The 24,808-nt window shown below is 57.6% G+C and overlaps 1 protein-coding gene across 20 annotated transcripts in view; it reads left to right on the top strand.

Annotated features, from left to right (window-relative positions):
- The window catches only part of LPIN1 (lipin 1), a 125,094-nt gene that overhangs the window by 51,573 nt on the left and 48,713 nt on the right, over nt 1-24,808 (top strand). For 10 of the 20 annotated variants that reach the window (XM_008254750.4, XM_051827807.2, XM_017340887.3 and 7 more), the window contains one exon: nt 24,394-24,594. The exons of 1 other annotated variant lie outside the window; for it this stretch is intronic. In XM_008254750.4, the coding sequence (XP_008252972.1) occupies nt 24,394-24,594 (201 nt within the window). 9 more of the 20 variants (XM_070069448.1, XM_070069447.1, XM_070069446.1 and 6 more) reach the window with 6 other exon arrangements.

Genomic DNA, 24,808 nt, shown 5'->3' with positions numbered 1-24,808 from the left:
CAGACACAGGATCTCTCTCTGTCTCTGTCTCTCCAATAAGTAAATGAATGCAGCTTTGGAAGATATCCACACGTCTCCTGAGACCTTCCCAGGGACCCGGCACACACTGGCCGCTGTGGGATGGGGGAGAGTGAGATGGGTTAAGCGAGGTCCTTGACAGTGCGGGGTTATGCTCGTCACTATCCCCAGGTTCCAGGCCAGCAGGGAAAGAGGCCCCAGCAACAAGCAGAGGCCAGCACGAAGGGCCTTCGGCCAACAGCATGTGAAGCCTTCCTGGTAAAGTGCGTTGTAATCTCCTGGCGAATCCAGCCCCTCTTTGCTTCCTGGATTTTTTTTTCCATGGCGTTGACAAGTGCTTACCTCACTCAGCGCTGCGGACTTTATCTGAACTGGGACAAAGGGGGATCAGCTGAACGGCTTCTCCGGGGCCGGCTCAGCCGTCTTCTCAGACCGTGCAGGTTGCAGAGGGTCCTTCACTGAGGCCAGGGGCTGCAGCGCACGGCACACTGACCCTGAGCTTGCTGGTGCAGGATTCTGTGGCTTGAGGGTGAGCTCTGCGCTGGCACAGTCTGGGGGCAGGGTGGGGACCGGGCATCAACGGTGCCTTCTGTGCGGGCTGATTTGTGGATTTGGGGCACCTGGATGTCCGTGAGGGTACGACTTCTCTTCAGGTCTTCTCTGGGAGCTGTTTTAGCTCAGACTACCCTAACACATACCACTAACTGGGGGGTTATTTGTATTTGTAAGATTTACTTATTTGAAAGACAGACAGACAGACAGACACACACACACAGAGACAGACAGACAGATTGAGATCTTGCTGGTTCATTCCCCAAATGTCCATGGGCCAGATTGAAGCTAGGGGCCAGGAACTCCATCCAGGTCTCCGAGTTGGGTGGCCTGGGCCCAAGTACTTGGGCCATCATTTGCTGTCTTCCCAGACACATTAGCAGGGAGCTGGAGAGGAAGCGGAACAGCCAGGACCCGGATCGGAGCTCTGTTAGGGATGCCGGTGTTGTAAGTGGTGGCTGCACCTGCTGCACTCCAACACTGGCCTCCCATGGGGCTCTAAACCGCAGACAGCAGCTTCTGTGTGTTCTGGAGCACGGGAGGCTGAGGCCAGCTCAGCTGAGCTCTGGCCAGGCCCCTTCCTGGTCAGCAGATGGTCACCTCTTTGCTGTGTCCCATCACGAGGGCCTCCACCCGCGTGGCCTCACCTATACCTAAGTGCATCCCAGAGGGCCCACCCCCTACCGCCGGCACACTGGGGTCTGGGGCCTCCACGCGCGCATCTGGGGAGACACATAGCAGGTATGCTTCTCAGTTCTCAGTGTGTCATCTTCTTGCGTAGGTTCATCTAGTTTACCCCCAATATGGCCTTGGCAACGATGACGATGCTAGAAACGTAGGAATACTAGTCATAGTCACTGTCCTGGGCTCCCAGGTGGCCCTGCCCCTGCTGTCTCCTCTCTTCGCTTGGATTCACCCCTTCCCTGTGCTGAGGCTAGAGGCAACAGGCTGGAGAGGACAGTGAGGCCGGGAGAAGGGAGGAAAACCCGAGGAGACTTCAGGGGTGCCAGCTCAGCAGGGAAGAGGGACCCCCCAAACAGTGCCTCCTGGGCTCGCTCGGCTCAGGAGACAAGCCGGGGTTCAGGCTGGAGTTGGCTGGGCCACATGCTGGAGGGGAAGGAGCCCCAGAAAGAGAGGTTCAGCAGCCTTCGAAGGGGGTGTCCTTGGATTTTGGCTGAGGACGGACATGCCCGTGGACGTGAGGACCCAGCGTGGCAGGTGTCACTTTGCTGGTCGTGGCTGAGCCAAGCCACAGGCAAGACAGCCACGCAGGCCTAGCTGAGCTCACCCATCACTCAGAATTCAAGTCGGAGGAAGAAGGTGGGGGAATCCCCATGCCCTAGAACACAGGAAATGTGGCAGCCCAGGGGGAGGAGTCCTGAATGAGGAGAGGGTGTTGTGTTTGCACTCACTGGCTGGCTGACTCCAGTCACCACTCTGCGTCTTGGTTTCCTTGCCCATACCATGGGACGAACAGCGGCGCTGGCCCCGTGGAACGTCTGTGAGGCACCACTGGGCTCCTTCGCGTGAAGGGTTTGGGGCGGTGTCCGGCTTATAGCCACTGGGATGTGAGCGTCGGCTGTTACCAATGTTTCTGGGACTACTCCACTACATCACTGCCCCTAGTGACAGAGGGGAGCCCTCAAGCTTCCTCTACCCCTAAACTCTTACTGGGGTTCCGTCTGCAGCCGCTTTATTAGCGCTGGGGGATGCAGTGGACACGGGGTGCAAACCCTCGCGCGTGTGTGTTTATGGAGGTCTTGGTGACTCAGGTTGACTTGGGACATGGGTTGGGTCCCTCTTGTTCCTCCTGGGATAACCAGTGTTTTCAAGTGATAGCTTTCTCTCCCCGCCCATCCCGCCCGGCCAGCCCCCTCCCCTTATCTCCTGTCCTGCCTCTCCCCTGTCCTCCCTCCCTCACCACGCCAGGCCCTGGTCTGCCTCATTAGGAGTCCTCCTTGCCCAGAGGAGAAAGGGTTTCACAGCCCCTCTTGTTTGATCGCCAAGGGAGACGGACATGGGATTCACCATGGATAGCCTGCACAGCCCACCCTGGGCGGCCATGGCCTTCTTTCTGTCCCAACGTGCACCTGACTGTCCGGCACCGGCTGCTGCTTGGCACCTGCCCTTCAGTGGCCTGGATCAGTGGCCGCTCAGGCCACCGAGCTCCGCCAAATCCTCTCGCTCTGGGCTCCTGCAGCTCCAGTCCTTGAGCTCCCAGCACTGCTGAGTGCCGTGTTGGTGACAGCTGTGTGGTTCTTCTGTGAGCGCGACCCCTGAGGGGGCACATGCTGAGGACAGGCAGGTGTGCTCCAGGGACAGCCCCCAGCACTTAGCACAGTGCCAGGCATGGAGGGCCTGGGGGGTGCTGAGCAAGGCAGGGGTAGCCGCTGCTCCCTTTCCCTGGACACACACAGTGTGACACATGTCCCACAGGGCATGGTGACAGTGCAGGCACCAGGGTGAGCCTGTGTCTATGTCTACCCTCAGCCTCAATTTACCTGGCTGGTTTCCTTGCTTCATGGCTGCTCTGCGTGCTTGGGTCCCAGGACACTCAGCTCTGCTCAGCTGTTGGATAGACGTGCACCTGTTGGGATGAGTCAGGGAGGCGTGGCTTCCAGGATCTCCTCTTATCTCCCCATGATTTCCTTTGTCCTCCTGGCCACCAGGGCTCTAATCTCCAAGCCCCACCCTGACTGTGGAAGACCCTGGGGGTTGTGTCCAGAGCCCTCTGTGCTGTGGGTCCTCCTCTCTCTCTCTGGAAACCAGGCTTTGTCCACCCTGGTCATCCTGCCACAGCACCCTGGGGACGCCAGGCGTCTCTGGTCCCTGCCTCCCATGTCCCCAAGGTAAGGACTAGGTGGCCCCTGGTGCTGCCTGGTTCCCGAGGTGCCTTGCGGGGCAGTGTCATGAAGTCACCTCCTCAGGGCCCCCAGACCCGATGGAGGCAGAACCCCTTGTCCTTCCTGGGGGGCCCTTTCTGTGGAGGTGGTGACAGAGCGCACCACAGATGCTGCCCCAGACTCGGGAGGGAGACGTAGGGTCCATCTCGTGGGGTTCCCACGAGGAAGGGTGTCCACCCTCGTGCCCTCCTTGGCCCAGGCATCCTGATCGGCAGGTGTCCTAGGACACTGCGGTTGTGGTTACCCCCGGAGCAGGGTGAAAAGAGTGAGGAGAGGTGGCTTCCTGAGAGAGGGTCCTGGCATCAGTGGGGGGTTTCTTCGGCTCAGCCCCGTGGGAGGTCAGTGCTCAGCAGGATGCTGGTGCACTCTGGGGTCCCTCTTGGTGGGGGCAGCAGCTGCAGGGCTCAGCAGTCTGTGTCACCCACAGGGTTAGGTGGCCACCAAGGCCTTATGGGAATGGCCACTCTCAATGTACAGGACTTTAGAACTTAACATCCTTTCAAGTCAGCAGCCACACCAGATTTTTTTTTTTTTTAAGATTTACTTATTTATTTGAAAGGCAGGGTTACACAGAGAGAAAGAGACACAGAGAGATATTCCACCTCTTGGCTCACTCCCCAAACGGCCACATCAGCTGGGGCTGGGCCAGGCTGAAGCCAGGAGCCAGGAGCTTTATCTGGGTCTCCCACGTGGTTACAGGGGCCCAGGGACTTGGGCCATCTTCTCTTGCTTTCCCTGGCCATTAGCAGGGAGCTGGACCAGAAGTGGAGCAGCCGGGACTCCAGCGTCTGGGATGCTGGCGGCACTGCAGGTGGAGGCTTAACCCTCTGTGCCACAGCGCCGGCCCCTCACCAGTGTTGTACCCAGTGACCGTTCTCATCCTCAAGTGGATCTGTGTCCTGAGCACCTGGCCCCATTTTCCAGATTGTGAAACCGAGCCTCCAGGACTCAGGACGCCCCTGTGGCTTTGCCGGCCTGGCCCAGCCCCTCCCTCCTCCTCCTCCAGGTAGCTAGGGGAGCAAGTTCACTTCTGGTGGTTCCTTCTCCTCATCCGAGTTGGGCTGAACGGAGCAGGTCCTGGGATTGGCGGAGGGGATCACCTCAGCTCGGGGCTGAGTCACACAGCTCAGTCAACCCAGCGTTGCTGACAACAGAGCTGAGGGCCCTCCCAGGGGGACTCCAGATGGCACAGCTCAGAAGCGCCAGGGCTTCCCGGAATCTGGTTCAGCCTCCAGCCTGGGAGTGGTCTGGTGAGTGTTTTTGCCTTTGCCTGTGTGAAACAAGAAAAAAAGTCCCTGTGCAGAGGGGACAGGCAACGCTGGGCGGCCGCAGGACCGCACCTGCTCTGAGTGGTGGCCGGAGCAGCGCGGAGTGAAAGCCAGGTCCATCCCTGGTAGACGTGGGGCTCTGGCTGCCGATTCTTCTGTTTTCAGAACTCCAGGCTCCGAATTTTTGTAATTGCAAGATTTTGTTTGAACCCGAGTCTTCCCGGAAGATCTCTGACGTGGGGCTTTGCTTCGTGGGAAGCTTTCTGTGCCCGAGGCAGGGAGGGGCAGGCTGGACCCGGGAGGGCTCCTTCCTGAACCCCAGTCATTCCTGGGGAAGCAGGGCTGTGAGAAAGCCCCAGGGGAGGTCTGGCACCTGCGCACCGTAAGATCCCCTGTGCAGCCCAGATGGGAGTGTCCCCCAGCCCAGCAAGAGTGCGTCCACCCTTGGCCAGCCCGACAGAGCCCATCTCCCACTCAGCCTTAAGCTCCAAACCTGCATCTCCCCAGGGGCACACCCTGCCCGGGGTTCATCATTACTCTGGGCTGCCTCTCCTACCCTCCCTTTTCCCTACAGCAGAAGGCTGATTAAAAAAAAAAAAGTAAATTAGATCATGTAATCCCTGGCCTTAAAACCCTTCTTGGGATAACATCTAAGTAGGATCTCAAGACTGCAAACGCCCCAGCCCCGCGGCCCTGCCTGGGACCTTGGCACCTGCTCCTGCACTCACAGCTCTGCCTCCTCCTGACTTCGCTGTCAGTCCCGGTGCGCCCAGCAAGAGGCTGGGGGGTTCCGGGAGGTGCACTAGGGCCCCCCTCGGAGGCCTCAGCTGTGTTTGTCAGTCCAGGCTCTGGGAGCACAATCAGACACCCGGCCTCAGGGTCCCCACCTCTGGGCAGGTGGATCGCATCCCCCTCCGGCGACCTGGCCGGCCCTGAAAGCTGCCGAGCGGCTCGCGCGTCCCGAGGCCCCCGCGGGCCGCCCCCAGGCCCCGCCCCCTCCCCGCCCCCGCCCCGCCCCCGAGGAGGCCTGGCCGCGCCGCCCGCCGCCCGCCGCCCGGTGTTTGCATACAAAGGCGGCGGCGCGGGGCTCGCGCGGTGAGTAGCTAGCTGCGGGCGGCTCGGAGCGGGCACAGGCCGGGCCGGGCCTGGGGCGCCGAGGCCGGGGACCGGGGAGGTGTTCGCGGGAGGGAGGGGCAGAAGCCGGCCCCGGAGGCCGCGCGAGCATCCCTCGGGCCTGGCCTGCGTCGGAAGCGCGCCCGGAGGCGTGCGCGGAGGAGCCCCCGGGAGCGCGGGAGCGGCCCCCTTCCCGGAGACCGCGGGTGAGCCCCCGCCGGCGCCGGACGCGGATGCAGCTCCCCCTCGGGGCGCCCAGGGCTTCCGCCCGGCGGTGAGCGCGGAGGCTGGGGACGTTGACCTGCGTGCCCAAGGTCACGCAGCTGCCAGCTGCAGACCGCCCAGCTCCGCGCCGCCGGCCTCTCTCTGTCTCTCTGGTGCCTGCCAGCGGCAGGGAGGGCGAGGCCCCTGGGTTCCTGCAGCTGCCCCCGCAGACACGGGCTGACAGGTGAGGTTTGAGGGTCCGGGCACCCGGCTGGTCATCCGCACGGTGTGGACTCTGGTGTGACCCCCGCGCGGCGAGCTGGGACCAACACACCCGGCGGCCGTGTTAGTGCGGCGATTCTGGAACCCGGTGGGTTCCCGGCCGAAGGGCAGACTTGTTCTGGGAAAGTCCAGCTTGTGACCGCTCTCCTGGGGGTGGAGCCTGCTGAGCGTCCCCAGGGGAGCAGCCGAGGGATGTGGAGTAGCTGAGGAGCACCCCAGAACCCCTGTTTTTCCTCCAGAAGTGTTGAAAGAGCAGAGTTTGGTTTCCAGCATTTAGTCTGGCGCTCCTGGATGGATTCTGCAGAGGCGGCAAGGGGCGCCTGCTCAGGCTTGTTCCACGGGGGAGACCCGGGGCTCAGGCCAGAGGCTGTAGGGATTCCTGGGTGAGGGGTGTCTGCCCCCGGCAGGGGCAGGGTCTGTGGGGGCCTGGTCAGCAGAGGGAGGGGGAGACTCGGGAGACCCCGGAAGGCCCCAGGCTGCTGACCTGGGTGGCGCTGAGGCTGGTCCAGGCACCTGGGCTGTGCTTCGCTGGCCGCTTACAGCCGGGTAACCTGGGCCTGAGACTGTGGGTCCTCGGGCCTCAGTTTCCTTGTCTGTGACATGAGCAGCTCCTCGTAGCCATCGGGGAGACAGCTGTGCGGGTACGCAGAGCACCTGGGCGTGACCAAGGCAAGTGAATCCTTGGGGTTGTAAGGGAGTGACACAGGGTGCTGCCCAGGGCTGGCCTCTGGCCCCTGGCTCATCACCGCCCTCTCTGACTGTGGCTTGGCCTTTCCCGGGTCTCCTCCTTCTGGGTTCAGGTCTAGAAGGCATCTCAGGGAGGCTGATTGATTTGATGATGAGCGGGGATGGGGGTGGTTGAGGGTAGGGGGAGCTTGTCCTGGGCAGGTCCCCAGGGGCGTGGTGTGCTCCTACGGGGGGGGGGGGGATTGGGGACCCTGCCAGGCCCCCAGGCGGGTGGGCTGACCCGTGTGTGTCTGGACTTCCTCAGTGGTTCGGCAGGCATGGGAGCGAGGCGCCGGCAGTGCCCCCGTCAGCAGTGGGCTCACATTCTGTGCACCTCAGTCTGGCTGCTGGTGTGAGGCTGAGGGGTGAGGAGCACACTCCCTCCTTGTCTCTTCCCACTTCTCCCTCCTCTCTGTCTCCCCGTCTCTGTCCAGCAAACAACCACGCAGGACCTGGGCTTGGCTGGGCTGTGTGCAGCTGGCAGAGAGGACCCGGACAGGGCGCTGGGACCAGTTTGTGCCTGCGAAGCCTCTGGGGCTCAGTCCAGGCCATCATCATTGACAGTGTGATGAGTGACCCGTCAGTCTTAAAAATCAGTTCAGGTCTGGCGCCGCGGCTCAATAGTCTAATCCTTCTCCTGCGGTGCCAGCACACCGGGTTCTAGTCCCGGTCGGGGCGCTGGATTCTGTCCTGGTTGCTCCTCTTCCAGGCCAGCTCTCTGCTGTGGCCCGGGAAGGCAGTGGAGGATGGCCCAAGTGCTTGGGCCCTGCACCCCATGGGAGACCAGGAAGAAGCACCTGGCTCCTGGCTTCAGATCAGCATGGTGTGCTGGCCGCAGCGGCCATTGGAGGGTGAACCAATGGAAAAGGAAGACCTTTCTCTCTCTCTCTCTCTCTCTCTCTCTCTCTCTCTCACTGTCCACTCTGCCTGTCGAAAAAAAAGGGAAAAAAAAAATCAGTTCAGTAGGCCATGAGTGTCTTTTTTTAAAGTGAGATACAATAAGTGTATGACTGAACCTAATCATATTTAGTGTTAGCTGCTATTTGACCGAGTTGTTTGAGTTGTGATTTCTGTGTGTATATGCATGTGCATACATGTGTGTATGTGTGTGTGCCCTGAACAGCAGCCTGAGCAGGTGCACTCCCAGGGCGTTGGCCCACGGGCTCGAGCCTGGCTGGAGCTCTGTGTCGCCTCCTTTGTGGGATGGCCCAGGGGAGACCTGGGGGGGACTGACAGTGGACAAATGGTCTAAATGGCATGCCGTGGCCGAGTCTACACTGTGTGTTGTCTTGTTGCTTCTCTGGTCCTGGGACATGTGGCAGGTGGCACTTCCTCCTTTCTTGGCACAGCATGGCCCGTCTTGGTGGGACATGGGTTCCCTGGACCCCAGGCAGACAGAAGCCACTGTCACTGTCAGGAGCACAGTGATGGAGGTGACGAGGCCACCTTCCTTTTCCTGTCCCTTTCGTGGGCTTTGGCCCTGGGCGAGCCACGCGCCAGTCTGCAGCTGGAAGGCAGCTTCCTGCCACAGTCCTCATGGGCTCCCCTTTGGGGCCAGCCACGGGGCACACAGGGGCATTTGCAGTGCAGCAGGGTGCGGAAGCCGGGGGCCTGAGTGCCCTTCTTGCCTTACGAGCTCCGTGACCTTTGGCAGGCATCCTAGCCTATCCGTGCCGGGGGTCCTCATCTACAGAACGGGGTCCCAGTGGTTTCTGTCCCAGCGTTGTTTTGAGGATTATGTGTACAAAGCCCTGAAAACGATGTGCAGCATGTAGTGCACATTTTGCAGGTTTTAATCTCGGTGGTGGGCTTTGGGATGGTCACAGGGACGTTTTAAGGCTTGTGAAGGCCTTGTTCCTAGGCCACAGGTCTGGAAGCCCTCGATAAAGTAAGGTTTAGGAGGAGGTGAGGCCGGCGCTGTGGCACAGCAGATTAAAGCCCCAGCCTGCAGTGCCGGCATCCCACATGGGCACTGGTTCGAGTCCCGGCTGCCCCACTTCCAATCCAGCTCTCTGCTGTGGCGTGGGAAAGCAGCAGAGGATGACCCAAATCCCTGGGCCCCTGGACCCACGCTGGGCTCCTGGCTCCTGGACTCAGCTCTGGCCTTTGCAGCCAACTGAGGAGTGAACCAGCAGATGGAAGACCTCTCTCTCTCTCTCTCTCTCTCTCTCTCTCTCTACCTCTCTACCTCTCTTTCTAACTATGTCTTTCAGATAAATAGAGATAATACATAAAAGTAATCAATAAATACATAATAAAATAAATCTTAAAAAATGTTTAGGAGGGGGCCGGCACCGTGGCTCAATAGGCTAATCCTCCACCTTGCGGCGCCGGCACACCGGGTTCTAGTCCCGGTCGGGGCGCCGGATTCTGTCCCGGTTGCCCCTCTTCCAGGCCAGCTCTCTGCTATGGCCAGGGAGTGCAGTGGAGGATGGCCCAGGTGCTTGGGCCCTGCACCCCATGGGAGACCAGGAAAAGCACCTGGATCCTGGCTCCTGCCATCGGATCAGCACGGTGCGCCGGCTGCAGCGGCGGCCATTGGAGGGTGAACCAACGGCAAAGGAAGACCTTTCTCTCTCTGTCTCTCTCTCTCACTGTCCACTCTGCCTGTCAAAAAAAAAAAAAAATGTTGAGGAGGGACATGAGAGCAGAACAGCAGGTGGGGCTGAGCGCTGGGGGCTCTGCCTTTCTCCAAGGTTGTCCAGACCCTGACCTCTGCATGGGAGCGGGTGTCCCCACCCTGAGCAGGGAGCAGGGCCTGGAGGTGGGGGCGCTGGGGTGGGAGTGTGTGGGCTACTGCTGGAGGGCTGGCCAGGGATCCAGCTTCCTCTTTTGCGTGTGCCCTGTGAGTGTCTGGCCCACAGTGGTTCTGCGCACCACAGGATGCCTGGGACGCCATGCCTTGTGCTGTGTGTGCCATCCAGCTGCGAGGCTGGGTCACAGAGCTTGTGTACTTGGTCGCGGCTGCACTTGCCACACACCATGTTTTGTGATTCTTGCAACGACTTAGGATGCTTGGCTGATGCCGCGCGCTGGGCCCTTCCAGCAAAAAGCCACAGGTGTGGACTGCCTGTGTGCCCCTGAGCATGGTGCGGTCTGCTGGGGTAGCTTCACGGCGCCCTCCAGACCCTGATATGAGGTCCCCTCTTCCTGGGAGGGGAAGCGTGCACCAGTTGCCCTGGAAGCCCCGCTGGCCCTGCCTCCCTGCTGGGACCCTCCTGTGCTGACGCACGTCTTGCTTGGGCGTCTTTGGTTTCTGAAAGACAAGGTACGAGCAGCAAGGGCCAGAGATTGCCTGCGAGTGGACGCTGCCTGGCCTGGGAAGACCGCCCGCTTTTGAGGTTGCCCGTTAGGGCTCAGATTTTGGACACATTACAGTGTAGGATGTAAATCTACCTTTCTAGTACTTCTATGTTAAATTTAATCCATAAAGTGCTTTAACTCTTTCTGGGTATGCACAGTTTTGTTTTGTTTTTTAAAGATTTATTTATATATTTGAAAGAGTTACACACACAGAGAGAGAGAGAAGAGGCAGAGAGAGAGAGAGAGAGAGAGAGAGAGGTCTTCCATCTGCTGGTTCATTCCCCAATTGGCTGCAACGGCTGGAGCCACGCCGATCCGAAGCTGCACTGATCTGAAGCCAGGAGCCAGGAGCCTCTTCCAGGTCTCTCACACAGGTGCAGGGGCCCAAGGACTTCCTGGGCCATAGTAGAGAGCTGGATCAGAAGTGGAGCAGCTGGGACTCGAACTGGTGTCCACATGGGATACCAGCACCGTAGGTGGAGGCCCAGCCCACTACACCACACTGCTGCCCCGGGGTTGGCGCAATTTAAATGCCTTACATGTAAATACACGTGAAGCACTCCTAGGCAAGAGACTTCACTCAAAGTCCTGTTTTTGTGACTGTAGGTTTCACACCTGGCGTTGAGATGGTGCATGCCTGTGCAGGAGCGTTTAACGTAGCTGACCTCCCAGCGGTCCTGGGCGGGCAGTGCTGCCCTCTTCCACTCCCCAGCTATGGAACCAGGGTGTGGAGAGGCTAAGAACTTGCCCAGGGTCACGGCTTAGTGGGAGGTGAGCAGCCGTGGCCCACGGAAGTGTGTGGTGTCCTTGGGGGCAGGGCTCCTGGGTGTCCAGGTGACCTGGGGCCCTCTGCTGCTGCTGGGACATCACCCGATGGCAGCACTGGCAAGGGCAGATGTTCTTTCCGACCCTGATGCACGTGTGGACGGAGGGCTTTGCAAGTGTGTGAGCTGGCCGGCCCAGGAGCTGGGAGCTTCTTTCCCGTATCCCACGTGGGTGCAGGGGCCCAAGGACAAGGGCTTTGCAGGGGAACAGGTTTAACTCGAGGAGAGCCAAATGGGGTTGAGCCAGAGGGTCCCGGGCTGAACCTGGCTGCTCTGCCCAGCGTGCTGGTCACCCAGTGTCTCGGTGGCTCCATGCCCCGCCTCCAGGCCGTGTGTGTCCCTTGGCAGGAGCTTGGGATTATAACAGCCGAGTGTTGCACAACCTCAGTGCTGCAGGAGTGGGGCCGTCACCCATCTGACCTTCCCTCCCCAGCGGGAGCCCCGGGACCTCTATCTCAGTGGGTTCAATGACGGGGAGACCCCGAGACTGTGTGGCCCTCACCCCGGTTCTCTGAGGTCATTAGAAATTGCTGTACAAGTGTGAGGAGTCCACAGAATGTTCATGGGAAATATATGCAACTGTGCATGCAACTCCTGTACTTTCTGGCACCAGAACTCCTTATCTTGTGATTCCATTTTTTATGAACTTTTGGAAGTCCCCCTTGTAATATACACATGTGTGAAAAACAAAAGCCAGGAACCCACACTGTGGAGACAGGAGTATTTATGATGAGAAGGGAGGGTCTTCCCCGCCCTTCCCCAGGTATGGCCCCCTCAGCCTGTTTGGTAGGTCACTGAGACCAGAAGTTTCAGGTGCTTGTCAGAATATGTGTAATTCTAGTAGAGTGGGTTTTTGACGTCATTTTTTCATTTGTTGTGTTCCTTTGCATGTTCATATTTATAGAGCTAACTCCTTCCTTTGTCTTTTTTTTTTATAGATTTTATTTATTTATTTGAGAGGTAGAGTTACAGACAGTAACAAGAAGAGACAGAGAGAGAGGTCTTCCATCCGTTGGTTCACTCCCCAGATGGCTGCAACATTCAGAGCTGTGCTGATCTCAAGCCAGGAGCCAGGAGCATCTTCCGGGTCTCCCATGTGGGTGCAGGGGCCCAAGGACTTGGGCCATCTTCTGCTGCTTTCCCAGGCCATAGCAGAGAGCTGGATTGGAAGAGGAGCAGCCGGGACTAGAACTGGCGCCCATATGGGATGCTGGCGCCACAGGCGGAGGATTAACTTACTGCACCACAGTGCCGGCCCCTGTCTTTTTTTTTTTTTTTTTTTTTAAAGTTTATTTATTTATTTGAAAGGCAGAGTTACAGAAATAGAAGGAGATGGGCCGGCGCCGTGGCTCAATAGGCTAATCCTCCACCTTGCGGCGCCGGCACACCGGGTTCTAGTCCCGGTCGGGGCGCCGGATTCTGTCCCGGTTGCCCCTCTTCCAGGCCAGCTCTCTGCTATGGCCAGGGAGTGCAGTGGAGGATGGCCCAGGTGCTTGGGCCCTGCACCCCATGGGAGACCAGGAAAAGCACCTGGATCCTGGCTCCTGCCATTGGATCAGCGCGGTGCGCCGGCTGCAGCGGCGGCCATTGGAGGGTGAACCAACGGCAAAGGAAGACCTTTCTCTCTCTGTCTCTCTCTCTCACTGTCCACTCTGCCTGTCAAAGAAATAGAAGGAGAGACTTAGAGAGAGATTTTGCATCCGTTGGTTTACTCTCCAAATGGCCACAAAAGCCAGGGCTGGGCCAGACCAAAGCCAGGAGGTGGGGGCTTCTTCTGGGTCTCCCTCATGGGTGCAAGGGCCCAAGCACTTGGGCCATCTTCTGCTGCTTTCTCAGGCGCATTAGCAGGGAGCCGGATGGGAAATGGAACAGCTGGGACTTGAACCGGCGTCCATGTGGGATGCCGGCATCGTAGGAGGTGGCTTAACCCGCTGTGCCACAGTGCTGGCCCCCACCTGCCCTGTTTTGTTTTTTTTGCAGCCGCATTGCTTTCACTTACATGGTGAGGATGGTCCATGATTTATTAAACCTGAGCCTTGTGGACTGTAAGTGATTGATTTTCCCTGTTCTGTCACATGCTGCAGTCAGTGCCGTGGTGCATGGTCTTACTGCACTTGTGGGGTCAGTGCCCAGTGGAAGCATTGCCGAGGTTTGCAGTGCGTGCCCCCAGGGTGGCTGTCGCCGCAGGGCTCACCCTACTTACACCAGGCTTGGGGTTTTTCTGAAACGCTTTGATTTTGGACCACCTGAAAGACCTCAGCATATCTTTAATTATGAATGGGGTTGAATATCTTTGCGTGGATCATTGGCCGAAAATGTTTCTCTGGGAACCATCTTTATGTATTCTGGTTGTTACTTCTGTGAGGGTGGCCTGAGGCCATTGGAAACTGATCTGAATACCTTGGAAGTGGATAGTGTTCACAGAAATTCTGGGATTAAGAAAGCTACGGCAGAGTTGCTGAATTTCGGCAGAAGTTCCAAGAAAGCAGCATTTCTTGGCCACTTGGGAAGCCCGAGGTGGATCTCACCAGTCTGGGGCTACAGGCAGAATTTTCCGATGCACCAGCTAGGTGTGGGGTCCTGTCACCGCCATCCTTGGTGTCACGCTGGCCCTCCAGAGCCGTGGCAGCAGGGGACAAGGAGTGCTTCTGAGCGTTTGCTGTGTGCCAGGTTTGTCCACCTTAACCTCAGGGTCTCGTCCCGGTCCTGGTGGGGCCTGACGGGGGGCTCCCTCCTGATCTCACCTGCTCCACTGAGAAAGGGCTCCAGTGGTGGACCCAGGATGGCTGTTTTCTCTGTGGTCCTCAGTGGTCTGAAGTGTGAAGTTTTAGAAGAAGGAGGTGGAGGCTGGTGCCGCGGCTCACTAGGCCAATCCTCCGCCTGCGGCGCCGGCACCCTGGGTTCTAGTCCCAGTTGGGGCACCAGTTCTAGTCCCGGTTGCTTCTCTTCCAGTCCAACTCTCTGCTGTGGCCCGGGAGTGCAGTGGAGGATGGCCCAAGTGCTTGGGCCCTGCACCCGCATGGGAGACCAGGAGGAAGCACCTGGCTCCTGGCTTCGGATCGGCGCAGCGCACTGGCCATAGCTGTGAAGAAGGAGGCGGTGACCGTCACAGGGAAGGATTTGCAGGTGTTTTCCCCAGACTTCTCTCTTGTGTCAAGGAGAGTAATGCCTTAGGAGCCTGTTAACTGCAGTGGACTTGGGGAGGCATTGTCTTGTGAACTTGATGTTCCTGGAGAGAACGCTTCCTGTTCTCTTAATTGCTTTTAATTTTTTTTTTGACAGGCAGAGTGGACAGCCAGAGAGAGAGACAGAGAGAAAGGTCTTCCTTTTACCATTGATTCACCCTCCAATGGCCACTATGGCCGGTATGCTGTGGCCGGCACACTGCATTGATCCGAAGCCAGGAGCCAGGTGCTTCCTCCTGGTCTCCCATGCGGGTGCAGGGCCCAAGTACTTGGGCCATCCTCCACTGCACTCCCCGGCCACAGCAGAGAGCTGGACTGGAAGAGGAGCAACCGGGACAGAATCCGGCACCCCGACCGGGACTAGAACCCAGGGTGCCGGCGCCACAGGCGGAGGATTAGCCTATTGAGCCGCGGCACCAGCCTTTTTAAAATTTTTTTAAAGATTTTATTTATTTATTAGAGAGGTGGAGTTACAGACAGTGAGAGAGACAGAGAGAAAGGTCTTTTGTCCATTGGTTCACTCCCCAGATGGCTGCAATGGTGGGTGCTGCGCCGATCCGAAGCCAGGGGCCAGGAGCTTCTTCCGGGTCTCCCATGTGGGTGCAGGGGCCCAAGGACTTGGGCCATCTTCTACTGCTTTTCCAGGACATAGCAGAGAGCTGGATCAGAAGAGGAGCAGCTGGGACTCGAACCGGCACCCAAATGGGATGCTGGTGCCGCAGGTGGAGGATTAACCTGCACCACAGCGCTGGGCCCAATTTCTTTTAATTTTAAAAATTCTAGTATTTTTTTTCTCCTCAGCATCTTTATTTCTGCATTTCTGGAATTTTGTGATAGGATTACAAAAAAAAGCCCAGTTTCATGCTTGGGGTGGACTTGGTTTCCTGAGGCTGCTGCGGCCAGGTCACAGAATGCCAGCCCAGAAGTGAGGGCCCCATCCTGTTCTTCAGTTGGCCCTTGGCCAGGTGGCGCTCCAGCTCTTTGAATGCTCCCAGTGATGGGGATCTCACTGCCTCTGATGACCTCCTGGGACCTCGTCCTGAGGAGGTGAGGTTGCGCCTTCTACCGTAGATTTGAACCTGCTTCTCTCTGGTGCACACTTCAGTTCCACCATCCAGGGTGGCCTCTCCAGCACTGGATGCCCGTGAACCTGTGCTACGCTGGATGCCGGGATGAGTTAGGGCCGCCTGCTCTGTGAAAACCACTCGGTGGTTTTTCTCTGACTGGGCCTTGCCATTCCACCAGTGTTTCCCACAGGAGGTGAGGGAGACAGACTGTGCAGAGGGGAATGGGGAAATCAGGGCCCACTCGGGCTCCCATGTGCCCGAGTGTCGGTCCTGTGTCCATCCCATGTGTCCGTCCAGCTCCGCACGGACCCAGTGTCCCTGCAGCCTCGACAGACGTGCTGTCACAGTTCCAGCCCCGCGTCCTTCGAGAGTTGCCTGGGTTTGGGTCAGGTGTTGGTGCGTGAAGGTATCTCACACACCGATGTGCTGCACACAGGCTCCTGGTGGCGTGCGTGGCCCGCCCCCGGGTTTCACTGTGATGTGTGTTGAGTGTTTGCACGTGACCTTTGTTGGCATTTGGCAGGTTCTTGCTCCCTAACTTCTGTAGAGGGGCTGGTGTCATGGCGCAGTGGGTTAAGCCTCACCTGTGACATGGGCATCCCATATCACAGCAAGAGTTTGAGTCCTGCCTGCTCCACTTCCTATCCAGCTCCTTGCTAATGTGGCTGGGCAAGCAGCGGGAGGTGGCCTGAGTGCTTGGGCTCCTGCAGCCACGTTGGGGGGGAGTTCCTGGCTTCTGGCTTTGGCATGGCCCAGTCCTGGCTGTTGTAACCATCTGGGGTGTGAATCAGCAGATGGAGGTTATTTCTTGTTCTTCTCTTCTGTCTCTCTGTCTCCCCCTCCCCCAACCACATCATTCTGCCTTTCACATCGATCAATCAATCTTAAAAAAAAAAAAGTAAATAAAGCAAGTAGGCACTGTTCTCAGCTGTTCCATGGCTAGGTCAGAAGTGGGCTTGGCTGGGTCCCCCTGTGGTTTCTCCAAGAGCTTCAGGCAGTCAAGGCTGAGTCATCGGGGGTGGGTGTGGAGAGGGGACTCTACCCACAGACAGCGTGGACTGTCCAACAGGCACAGGCTGCGTTTTCTCTGGGAGCCAGGCCTTCTGTTTCATCCTGGATGTCCCTTCTCAGATGCGTCTGGGCCAGACTGCTGCAAATACAGTGGAGTCTGGGACTTCGTCTCCCTTTGTTCTCCCGCACCTGCTTTGGGTGCGCGTCCTCGTCCCTCTGGGTGCGGTGGTCTTGCAGCTCGTTCCTCCTGGGCACGCCAGGGGATTGCACAGGCCCGTGGCCGGTGTGGCTCGTGAGAGCCCTCAGGCTGTGTGCCCTGTGCTAGTGGAGACCTCCCTCCATCAGACACGTCTGCCTCCTGCTGTGTGCCCTGCTCCCACCCCGCTGTTACGGGAGCGCGTGTCTCAATTCTTATTCCAAGTTCTTGCCTGCACAGAAGTGAGAATTCATAGTGGAAGTGTAAGGCAGGTGCCCAGGAGAGAGGAGGTTGTATTTAAAGTGAGATGGTGAACATACATTTGCACATGACTGTGGCCACCCCTCATGGAGAGACAGCTGTCATGAGTGGGCCGGGGAGCTGCCTACAAGGAGAGGGCATGGGAGGAGGCCAGAGAAGGGCCTGCAAGAGCCACGAGCCGAAAAGCCAACAGGACTGCTCTTGTGTGTTAACAGTGCCCTTTATGGGGCAGGGGGTGGTCTCCTAGTGTTTGGGTGGGGTGTGGTGTACGTGAGGCTTTCTGGGAGTTTCGTGGCACCTCCATGTGGCGTTGTAGCCTCCCTGTGGCCATTAATGGCATGTCTTCCTTCCTGATGTAGGAGAAGCAGTGCATCCTGGGGAAGTGGGTAGACTGGATTGACAGGTAAGGGGGTGGAGCTATGGTGCAGGGCTAGAGACAGAAATCGTGAGAAAAGTCTTGCTGCCTACTTCCCCTGTGTCACTGGTTTGGTCAGAATGGTCACCAGAAACCACTGACTTCACTCGAGCCCTAGACCTTCTCTGGGTGTGTGTTTCTTTCCTTTTTTAACATTTTTTTATTTGAGAGAGAGAGTGAGCTCCTGTTTACTGGTTCACTCCCCAGATGCCCACGACAGCCAGAAGAACGAGACCAGGGGCCAGAAATGCAATCCAGGTCTCCCAATGGCTGGCACAGGTCACTTGAGCCGTCGCCACTGCCTCGCAGGGTCTGCATTAGCAGGAAGCTGGAGTCAGGAGCTAGGGATCGAACCCGGGTGTTCTGATGTGTGATGCGGGCGTCCTGGCCGTTTAATCACTAGGCCATTCGCACAGCCCTTCCCCAAAGTCTGTTTACTTTAATATCACATAGGACAGATTAGACCCTCTGTACGCTCTGTGTGCATTGTCTCAAGCATGTTCTAAACCAATGAAGCACTGGCAGTTCTTGGCAATAATTCCCTGTTTTAATTCAGTTAAGTCATTCTAGAAGACCCCAGCTTAATAGACAGATGTATTCAAAGAAGATTAGACTCCTGGCAAATATTACAGAAATGTGATCAAAGAGAACAAAACAGCCATGTCGGCTGTAGACGTTTGCTGGGCCCTTGGGGTGGGCCAGGCCCCGGGGAGGGGCTGGGGGCTCAGCCAGGCTGATCCAGCACCTGCCCTGGATGCAAGCTCATGTCCTCTGAGTGGACAGAGGGCTGGGGATGATCAGCTTGGCGACATGGAGTGGTCAGGGGCATGTTTGCGCATGGGACACATCCTGGGCCCCTGAGCAAGAGCGTGAGGTGTAGAAAGGGTAGAGGGAAGCAGAGTGAAGGCGAGAAGGATTTGAGGAGCACAGGGATCAGAAGAGGGTGCTGTTGAGAAAGATTTGCATTCGTCAGAGCTGGCAGTGGAGCAAACCCGTGCATTCAGGTGGAGAGACGGCGCCCTCCTATCTGACGTGCCCTGGGTGATGTTCTAGCTGGGAAAACGTTGGAAGGATGTGGAGCACAAGCGGTGAGAGGCTGCAGTCTGAGGAAGCTCCTGCGCCAGGTGCCGGTTGACCAGGCTGCAGATCAGAATGGAGTCACTCACGCCAAGGTTGCGGTCGCCAAGCCGAGCTTCCAAGAGGTCAGGAAAGAGAGGGCAGAGCTGCCAGACTTCCCTGACCGTTCCAGCTGGCATGAAAACGACCCCCCCCCCCCCCCCCCGTCCCAGTCCTGACATGCAGGAGGTCTCAACCCAGCCGCTGGTTCTCCATTGTTCCATCTCACCCTTCCCCCAACAAGCTAAGGAACCTGGGAACGACCAGTTTTGCATTTGGCGTTTGCTTCTGTTTTCTGTCCTTAAAACCAAGCCCTCTGCCCTGCCCATTAAGATCCTTACACTAGGGCCCGGTGCTGTGACATAGCAGGTAAAGCCACTGCCTGCAGTGCTGGCATCCCATATGGGCACCAGTTCAAGTCCCAGCTGCTCTACTTCCGATCCAGCTCTCTGCTGTGGCCTGGGAAAGCAGTAGAGGATGGCCCAAGTCCTTGGGTCCCCTGCACCCGTGTGGGAGACCTGGAAGATGCTCCTGGCTCCTGGCTTCGGATCGGCCCAGCTCCGGCCATGCAGCCATCTGGGGAAAGAACCAGCCGGTGGAAGACCTCTCTCTCTCTGTCTCTCTCTCTGTCTCTGTCTCTCTGCCTCTTTCAAATAAATAAATAAATCTTTTTAAAAAAAGATGTTGTAATTCTGCCCTTCGACAGGGACTTTAAGTCGCCTTTATTCACTTGCAGGATCAACGAGAGGAACATTTAATTCCTGAACTGACGATGAAGGGGCGTGGCCTGACATGATTCCCATCCCCATGTTTAGGTTTAATATTGTAAAATTATAACATCGTTAAAGTATCTTAGAATCATTAACATTTTAATTTCAATCGTTTTGATAATTCAGTAGTTTAATGATCCAGGTTGAGCGTGCTGCTGCTGACTGTCAGTGTTGGAAATGGAATCCCCGGTGGAGTACTCCCCGGGATTTTTGTGGTCCTGTCTCCTGCGAGTTACCTGTTGGGGTGTGAGAGCAGACTGGACGCGTGTGTTCCTGGGGGATGGAAAGGCCTCAGAAAAGCAGTGTGGCCAGAAGACGGCACACTGCGAAGCCAGCTTTCCTGTTTCCTAACCTCGGAGCTTCTCGGACTGTCCCGCGCTCAGCGTGGAGTGTCCCCGTGGGGCTTCAGGGCTTTCGTGAGGTCCGGCTGAGCTCGCTCTCACGGAGTCCTGAGCTCGTGGCTTTGGAATCCTGTTTCAAATGGGACAGAAACGCTGTCTGTTGCATGCCAGGTTTTGAGATTAACACGGAGAGACTGAGATGTAATGTGGCATGGGTGGGTACGTAGCAGGTGTGGGAGAACTGCTCGGACAGAATTGAGAGCATTCGGTGTTTTGTAAGGTTTTGCTTATCTTTTGTTGCTTTGAGGTAATTAAGGTACTTTTCTTTGCCAAAACCAACATGTCCCCCTGGCTGCCTGATCAGGGCCCCGTGAACACGGGAACACGGGAACCTGAGGACAGGGGTGAGATGAAGGGGCGTGGAGAGGGAGGCCAGTTGATACTGGGCTGCTTTTGTCTGGCTTCTTCCCTGAGCTGTTTGCTTTGAACGTAGGAGGAAGTGGCATTCGGGGATTTGTGCCAGGTGATTTGTTCTGGTGCCCTGGAAGTGTTTGGGAGGCATTTATGCAGAGGAAAGCCTGGGCGTGGGGCAGAGAGAGGAGCCCTGGGGGTTCCCGACTTGCCCCTGCCCTTCACCAAGCAGGTGCCCCAGGCGACAACCAGGCCCCCTGACGCCTCCCAGGGCAGCGTGCGTGCCCCGGGCCCCCTCTGCCACAAGGTGTCACTCAGAGAAGTTTTTCAGTCAAGTGAGATTCACCTTCTCGAAATGCGCGCTGCCTCATCCAGCATTCTCCCTCGCCTCTTGGAAAAATCGATTGTAGTAAAACGGGAGTGCGCCGCGGCGACATCTTCGCGTGTGGTGCTGGGTGGCATTAGGCGCGTCCGCGTCACGGTGCACCTGTCAGCCTGGGGCTCCTCATCTGGCAAGAACTGGAACCCTGTGCCCATTAAACCACCCCGATACACACCCCCTCCTGGTAGTCACTGCTCCCCGTCGTGTGCCTCTGAGTCTGCCTGCTCAGGGCCGCCCACGTGGTAGAACCGCGCTGTGCGTGTCCTTTTGTGGCTTCTTTCACTGATGTCCTCACTCCGAGGTTCATCGTGTGGCAGCAGCAGCGGCAGCGTGCTGGCTTCCCTCCTCGCCAAGGCTGACGTCGCGCCCCGATCACGCGTCCGAGGCCCCTTGGATCCATTCCTCCTTTCGGCTGTTATGAACAGTGCTGCGCAGGTGTGCAGGTATCTTATTTTTTGAGACCCCACTTTCAATGTTCTGGGGGACCGGCCCCAAAGTGGGCTATGCTGGGTCATGTGGCCACTCTGTTTTGGTTGTTCAAGGACTTGCTGGGTGTTCTCCATAGTGGCTGCTCCGCATTGCATTCCCGCCAGCACCAAGGGTTCCAGGTTCTCCTCCTCCCTGCTGGCGCGCTTGCTTCCTGGTCTTTGTGATGGTGTGGCCGGTGGTGTGCTCCTTGTGACGCGTGCTCCATGCTGGGCCGGGAGGGCAGCCCTCGAGGGCATTCAGGGCAGGTGGTGGGAGCGTGTTACCGGGTGGGGCCCGTGGCCCTGCCATTCCTTAGGAATAATTGCGGAGATTTCCCGTGTGAAATCGAAACTGTCGAGATGCAGGGCCTCTGAGATGCCAGCCGGCCAGGCCCAGGCGCTGGGATGAGCTCCCCTCATCCGCAGCGGCGGGGCTGGGTGGCAGTTAGAGAGATGTGTGCTGGCCTGAAGAAGCCACAGTGATTTCTCTTGAAACCGTGGGTGAGAGAAAGCCCACGTGGCTTACGTGGAATCTACACGGGCTGTGGACTAATCTACAGGGGCTGTGGATGAGAGGGGAGGGACCACAGGAAGCCGGGAAGGCTTTGGGAAGGGGGCAGGCCGTAGGGGAAGTGCCTGTACTTCTGAATGGGTTGGGGATGTAGGCGGGAGGCACTGGAACCCAGGCGGTTGAGACAGGTGTGTGGGAAAAGTGATTTTGTTAATTAGCCTCCCCCGTCTCTGCCCTCCAGCCCATGACCCTTGTCGTCAGGTTTAGGACGGCTCAGCATTTTTCTCTTATCTCTACTCAGGTAGAGCTATTTTCAGGTTTGCAAAGCAATTCTTCGATATAGGGGACAACTAAAGATACAGGAGCGCCGTGAATCTAAGCCGAAGACGGCTGAGGATGCAGTGGTAGGAAGAGGCACCTAGCAGGCCGTGGCCCCCACGGAGGGGAGCACCCAGGGCGATCTGAGTCTTGGCTCTGTCTCTGTCCTGGCGGAGCTTTGCCTAGGTCACCTCCCATTTCTGGGATTATTTCTTTAAAGCGAGGTGGTCGGAAGAGCAATCTGTTGTCGTCACCTTGAATGTGAAAGGGAGGCTTTGCCCTTGAGACCAAGGGCACAGAGCAGCAGTGAGCGTACGTGATTCAAGATGCCTGGCCAGTCGCTATGAATGCAGGCGTGCACCCCTGGCTGGGGTTGGCGAGAGCTGGGACTGGACCCTATGGGACCAGGGACCCTGTCGGACCGGACCCTGGGGCCAGGCCTGTGGGCCTGTTTAGAAGACTGGGAGCTGGGGCGCAGGGATGTGGGGACATCTCTGGCCAGGAGCTCTTTCCTTCTTACAAACCAAGATATTCCCGGCAGGATGATTGCCAGAGGGGCGTGCGCTCGAGAGGCCTGGGCTTGAACGAATTGTACAGAAAGGCAGTGTGCCCTGTCTCCCAGAGCTGTGCAGTCAGAGACCCGCCCTCTTACCGCATGCCGCGTGTTCACGTGTGAGCTCATCGCGGAGGCCCTGGTTTCTCTCGCCTGTATGACAGCACGGGGGAGCCTTTTTACTGCCAGGAGCCCTGTGGGTACGTATGACATCATCCGCGGGCCACACGAAATTATCAGCTTCAAAATCGGGCCACCGTAGATTGATTTGGCTTTGTTCCCGCCTGTGGTTGCCTTGGCAGGGCCTGACCAGAGGATTTTGTGTACGGCTCGTGGGCCAGGTGTTCCCCACCCTGCTGTACGACCTGCCTGGGTTACAGAGAATCCTTTGTAGTATTGCTCACCTTCCAGGAGCTGGCCCACTCCCTTTTTGTATGAGCTTGGTTAAACCCGCACCACTGAGCAAACTTTGAAAGTGTATATTGTGATATTTTTATATATGAGGGTACTCCAAAAAATTCATGGAAAAATGCACTTTTAGCGCAAAAAAATTGACATCCATTTTGTTTTTGGGAGGGGGGATGTATTATCTGTGAGCTTTATTTATTTATTTTTCCTCTCCATGAGCTTTTTGAAATCTCCTGGCGTCTGTGACTTGTGTTGACTGACAGGTGGGGGTGGGGGTGGGGGTGGGGTGGGCAGGGCTGTGCTCATCCCTGAGTGGGTTTGCTGAAGCTCCTGATTCTAGGGTGGACTCAACCCGGAGAGCTTCACCTACCGTTGTCAAAGGAGGGGCCGGCATCATGGCCTGCGTCAGGGCACTGGTTCGAGTCCCGGCTGCTCTGATTCCAGTCCAGCTGCCTGTGAATGAACCAGGGCAGGCAGCAGAGGATGGAGGGAGTGCTGGGCCCCCGCCACCTGTGGAGGAGCTCTGAGTGGCGTTCCTGGCTCCTGGCTTTGGCCTGGCCCGGCTCTGGCTGTTGCCGCCATTTGGGGAGTGAACCAAATGGAAGCAAAAGGAACATTTTTCTCTGCCTCTCTCTGGCTCTGCCTCTCCCTGTTGCTCTGCCTTTCACATAAACAAATGAATAAGCAAAACTCTTTAACAAATGAATAAGTGAATATTTAACGAAATCCTACGAGGAGGAGCCTGTTGGGGTTTCTTGTGCTGCCGTAGTTAGAATGAGGGCCGCGGGCCGTGAGCTCTCTCAGACCATGCCTTACCCTCTCTTTCTTCTGTCCCGGTGCCTTTCGGGGAGGGCTCGTTTTCCTCTCGACATTTCCACTATCGCTTTTTATAAATCATGGATCGACAGGTGTAGAGGCAGCGTCTCCGCCGTCTCTGCTCAGGGCTGGGCGTGGCTGTGGTGTTTAAGCTCTTGCGCCTTCGGGTGCACCTCTCAGTGCCCCCGCGGAGTCTGTCCACCTTCTCCTCTCCCGGAAGTGACCACCTGCGAGCCTGCCTCAAGGGCCAGCTCCTCCGTGAGGCATTCTTCTCTTGGCTTGCTCGTGACTCCCTTGGCATCAGTCCTGATGGGTGCCGTCACCGGCCGGGGGCCGCTCGTCCTTCACGGGGCAGGGCCCACGTGTCATCTGGGAGTCACAGTGCCATGCCCTGCAGGATGCATGCCCCGAGTGTTTGGCCCGTGGGTGGCGCGTGACTGGCAGGTCCCGCGCCCAGCAGCCTGGCGCTATAGCTCCAGTGTGGTGCTAGGGCTCAGGCGGCAGGCGGGGACTAGATTGGGAACTGTTGCACACAAGTATCGCTTGTTTCTGTTCTTAAGTGAAAACAGTGTGATATTTTCAACTAACGGGATTCTGCGCCCACTCCGTTTAGCATGAAGGACTATTATCCGCTGTATGAAACAGTCTCTTTTCCCAAGAGTCTTAAGATCAGTGTGCAAACCCCATACCCAAGGACAGGCCAGGCACAGGTGGCTCCAGCCATGAGGGCGATGGAGCAGGTGTCACGGGACCTGAGCTGTGATTCGGCTTCCGTGCCGGACCTTGCCAAGGGAGAGTTTGCCAGGCTTGTGGGTTAGAGTGGCGGAGGTGGGTGTCATGGGGCACATTCCAGCGAAACCGAATAACCTGCACCTGATGGGAAAGTGAGCTCTGTTTCTGAGATGGGGAGGCGCCCGCTGGCCCTGCCCACGTTGACGGTGTGTGTGTTCTGTCTGTGTCCGTGTCTCCTAGGCTCAGACCATGAATTACGTGGGGCAGCTGGCTGGCCAGGTGCTCGTCACGGTGAAGGAGCTGTACAAGGGGCTGAACCCGGCCACACTGTCCGGGTGCATCGACATCATCGTCATCCGCCAGCCCAATGGCAGCCTCCAGTGCTCCCCCTTCCACGTCCGCTTTGGGAAGATGGGGGTCCTGCGCTCTCGAGAGAAAGTGGTAAGGGCTGGGCCCAGGGCGTGCGCGCCTGCCTGCTTCCTCCCCAAGACAGCATCCTCTGTGTGTGTGGCTCTCAGACCCGGATGTTGAGCTCCCTGTTGAAGCTGTTTGCTCATTCTCTTTAGTATGGCTGTGCGAATTACTCTCAGATGCCGTGCATAGGCCAACTGGTTATTGAACTCCTGGCCTCTGTGAGTTGGGAATTTGCACAAGG

Source organism: Oryctolagus cuniculus, chromosome 2 (assembly GCF_964237555.1).
Source record: "Oryctolagus cuniculus chromosome 2, mOryCun1.1, whole genome shotgun sequence".
In the NCBI taxonomy this organism is placed as follows: Eukaryota; Metazoa; Chordata; class Mammalia; order Lagomorpha; family Leporidae; genus Oryctolagus; species Oryctolagus cuniculus.
The sequence above is the reverse complement of the archived record's forward strand: the minus strand, read 5'-3'. Positions and strand labels throughout refer to the sequence as shown.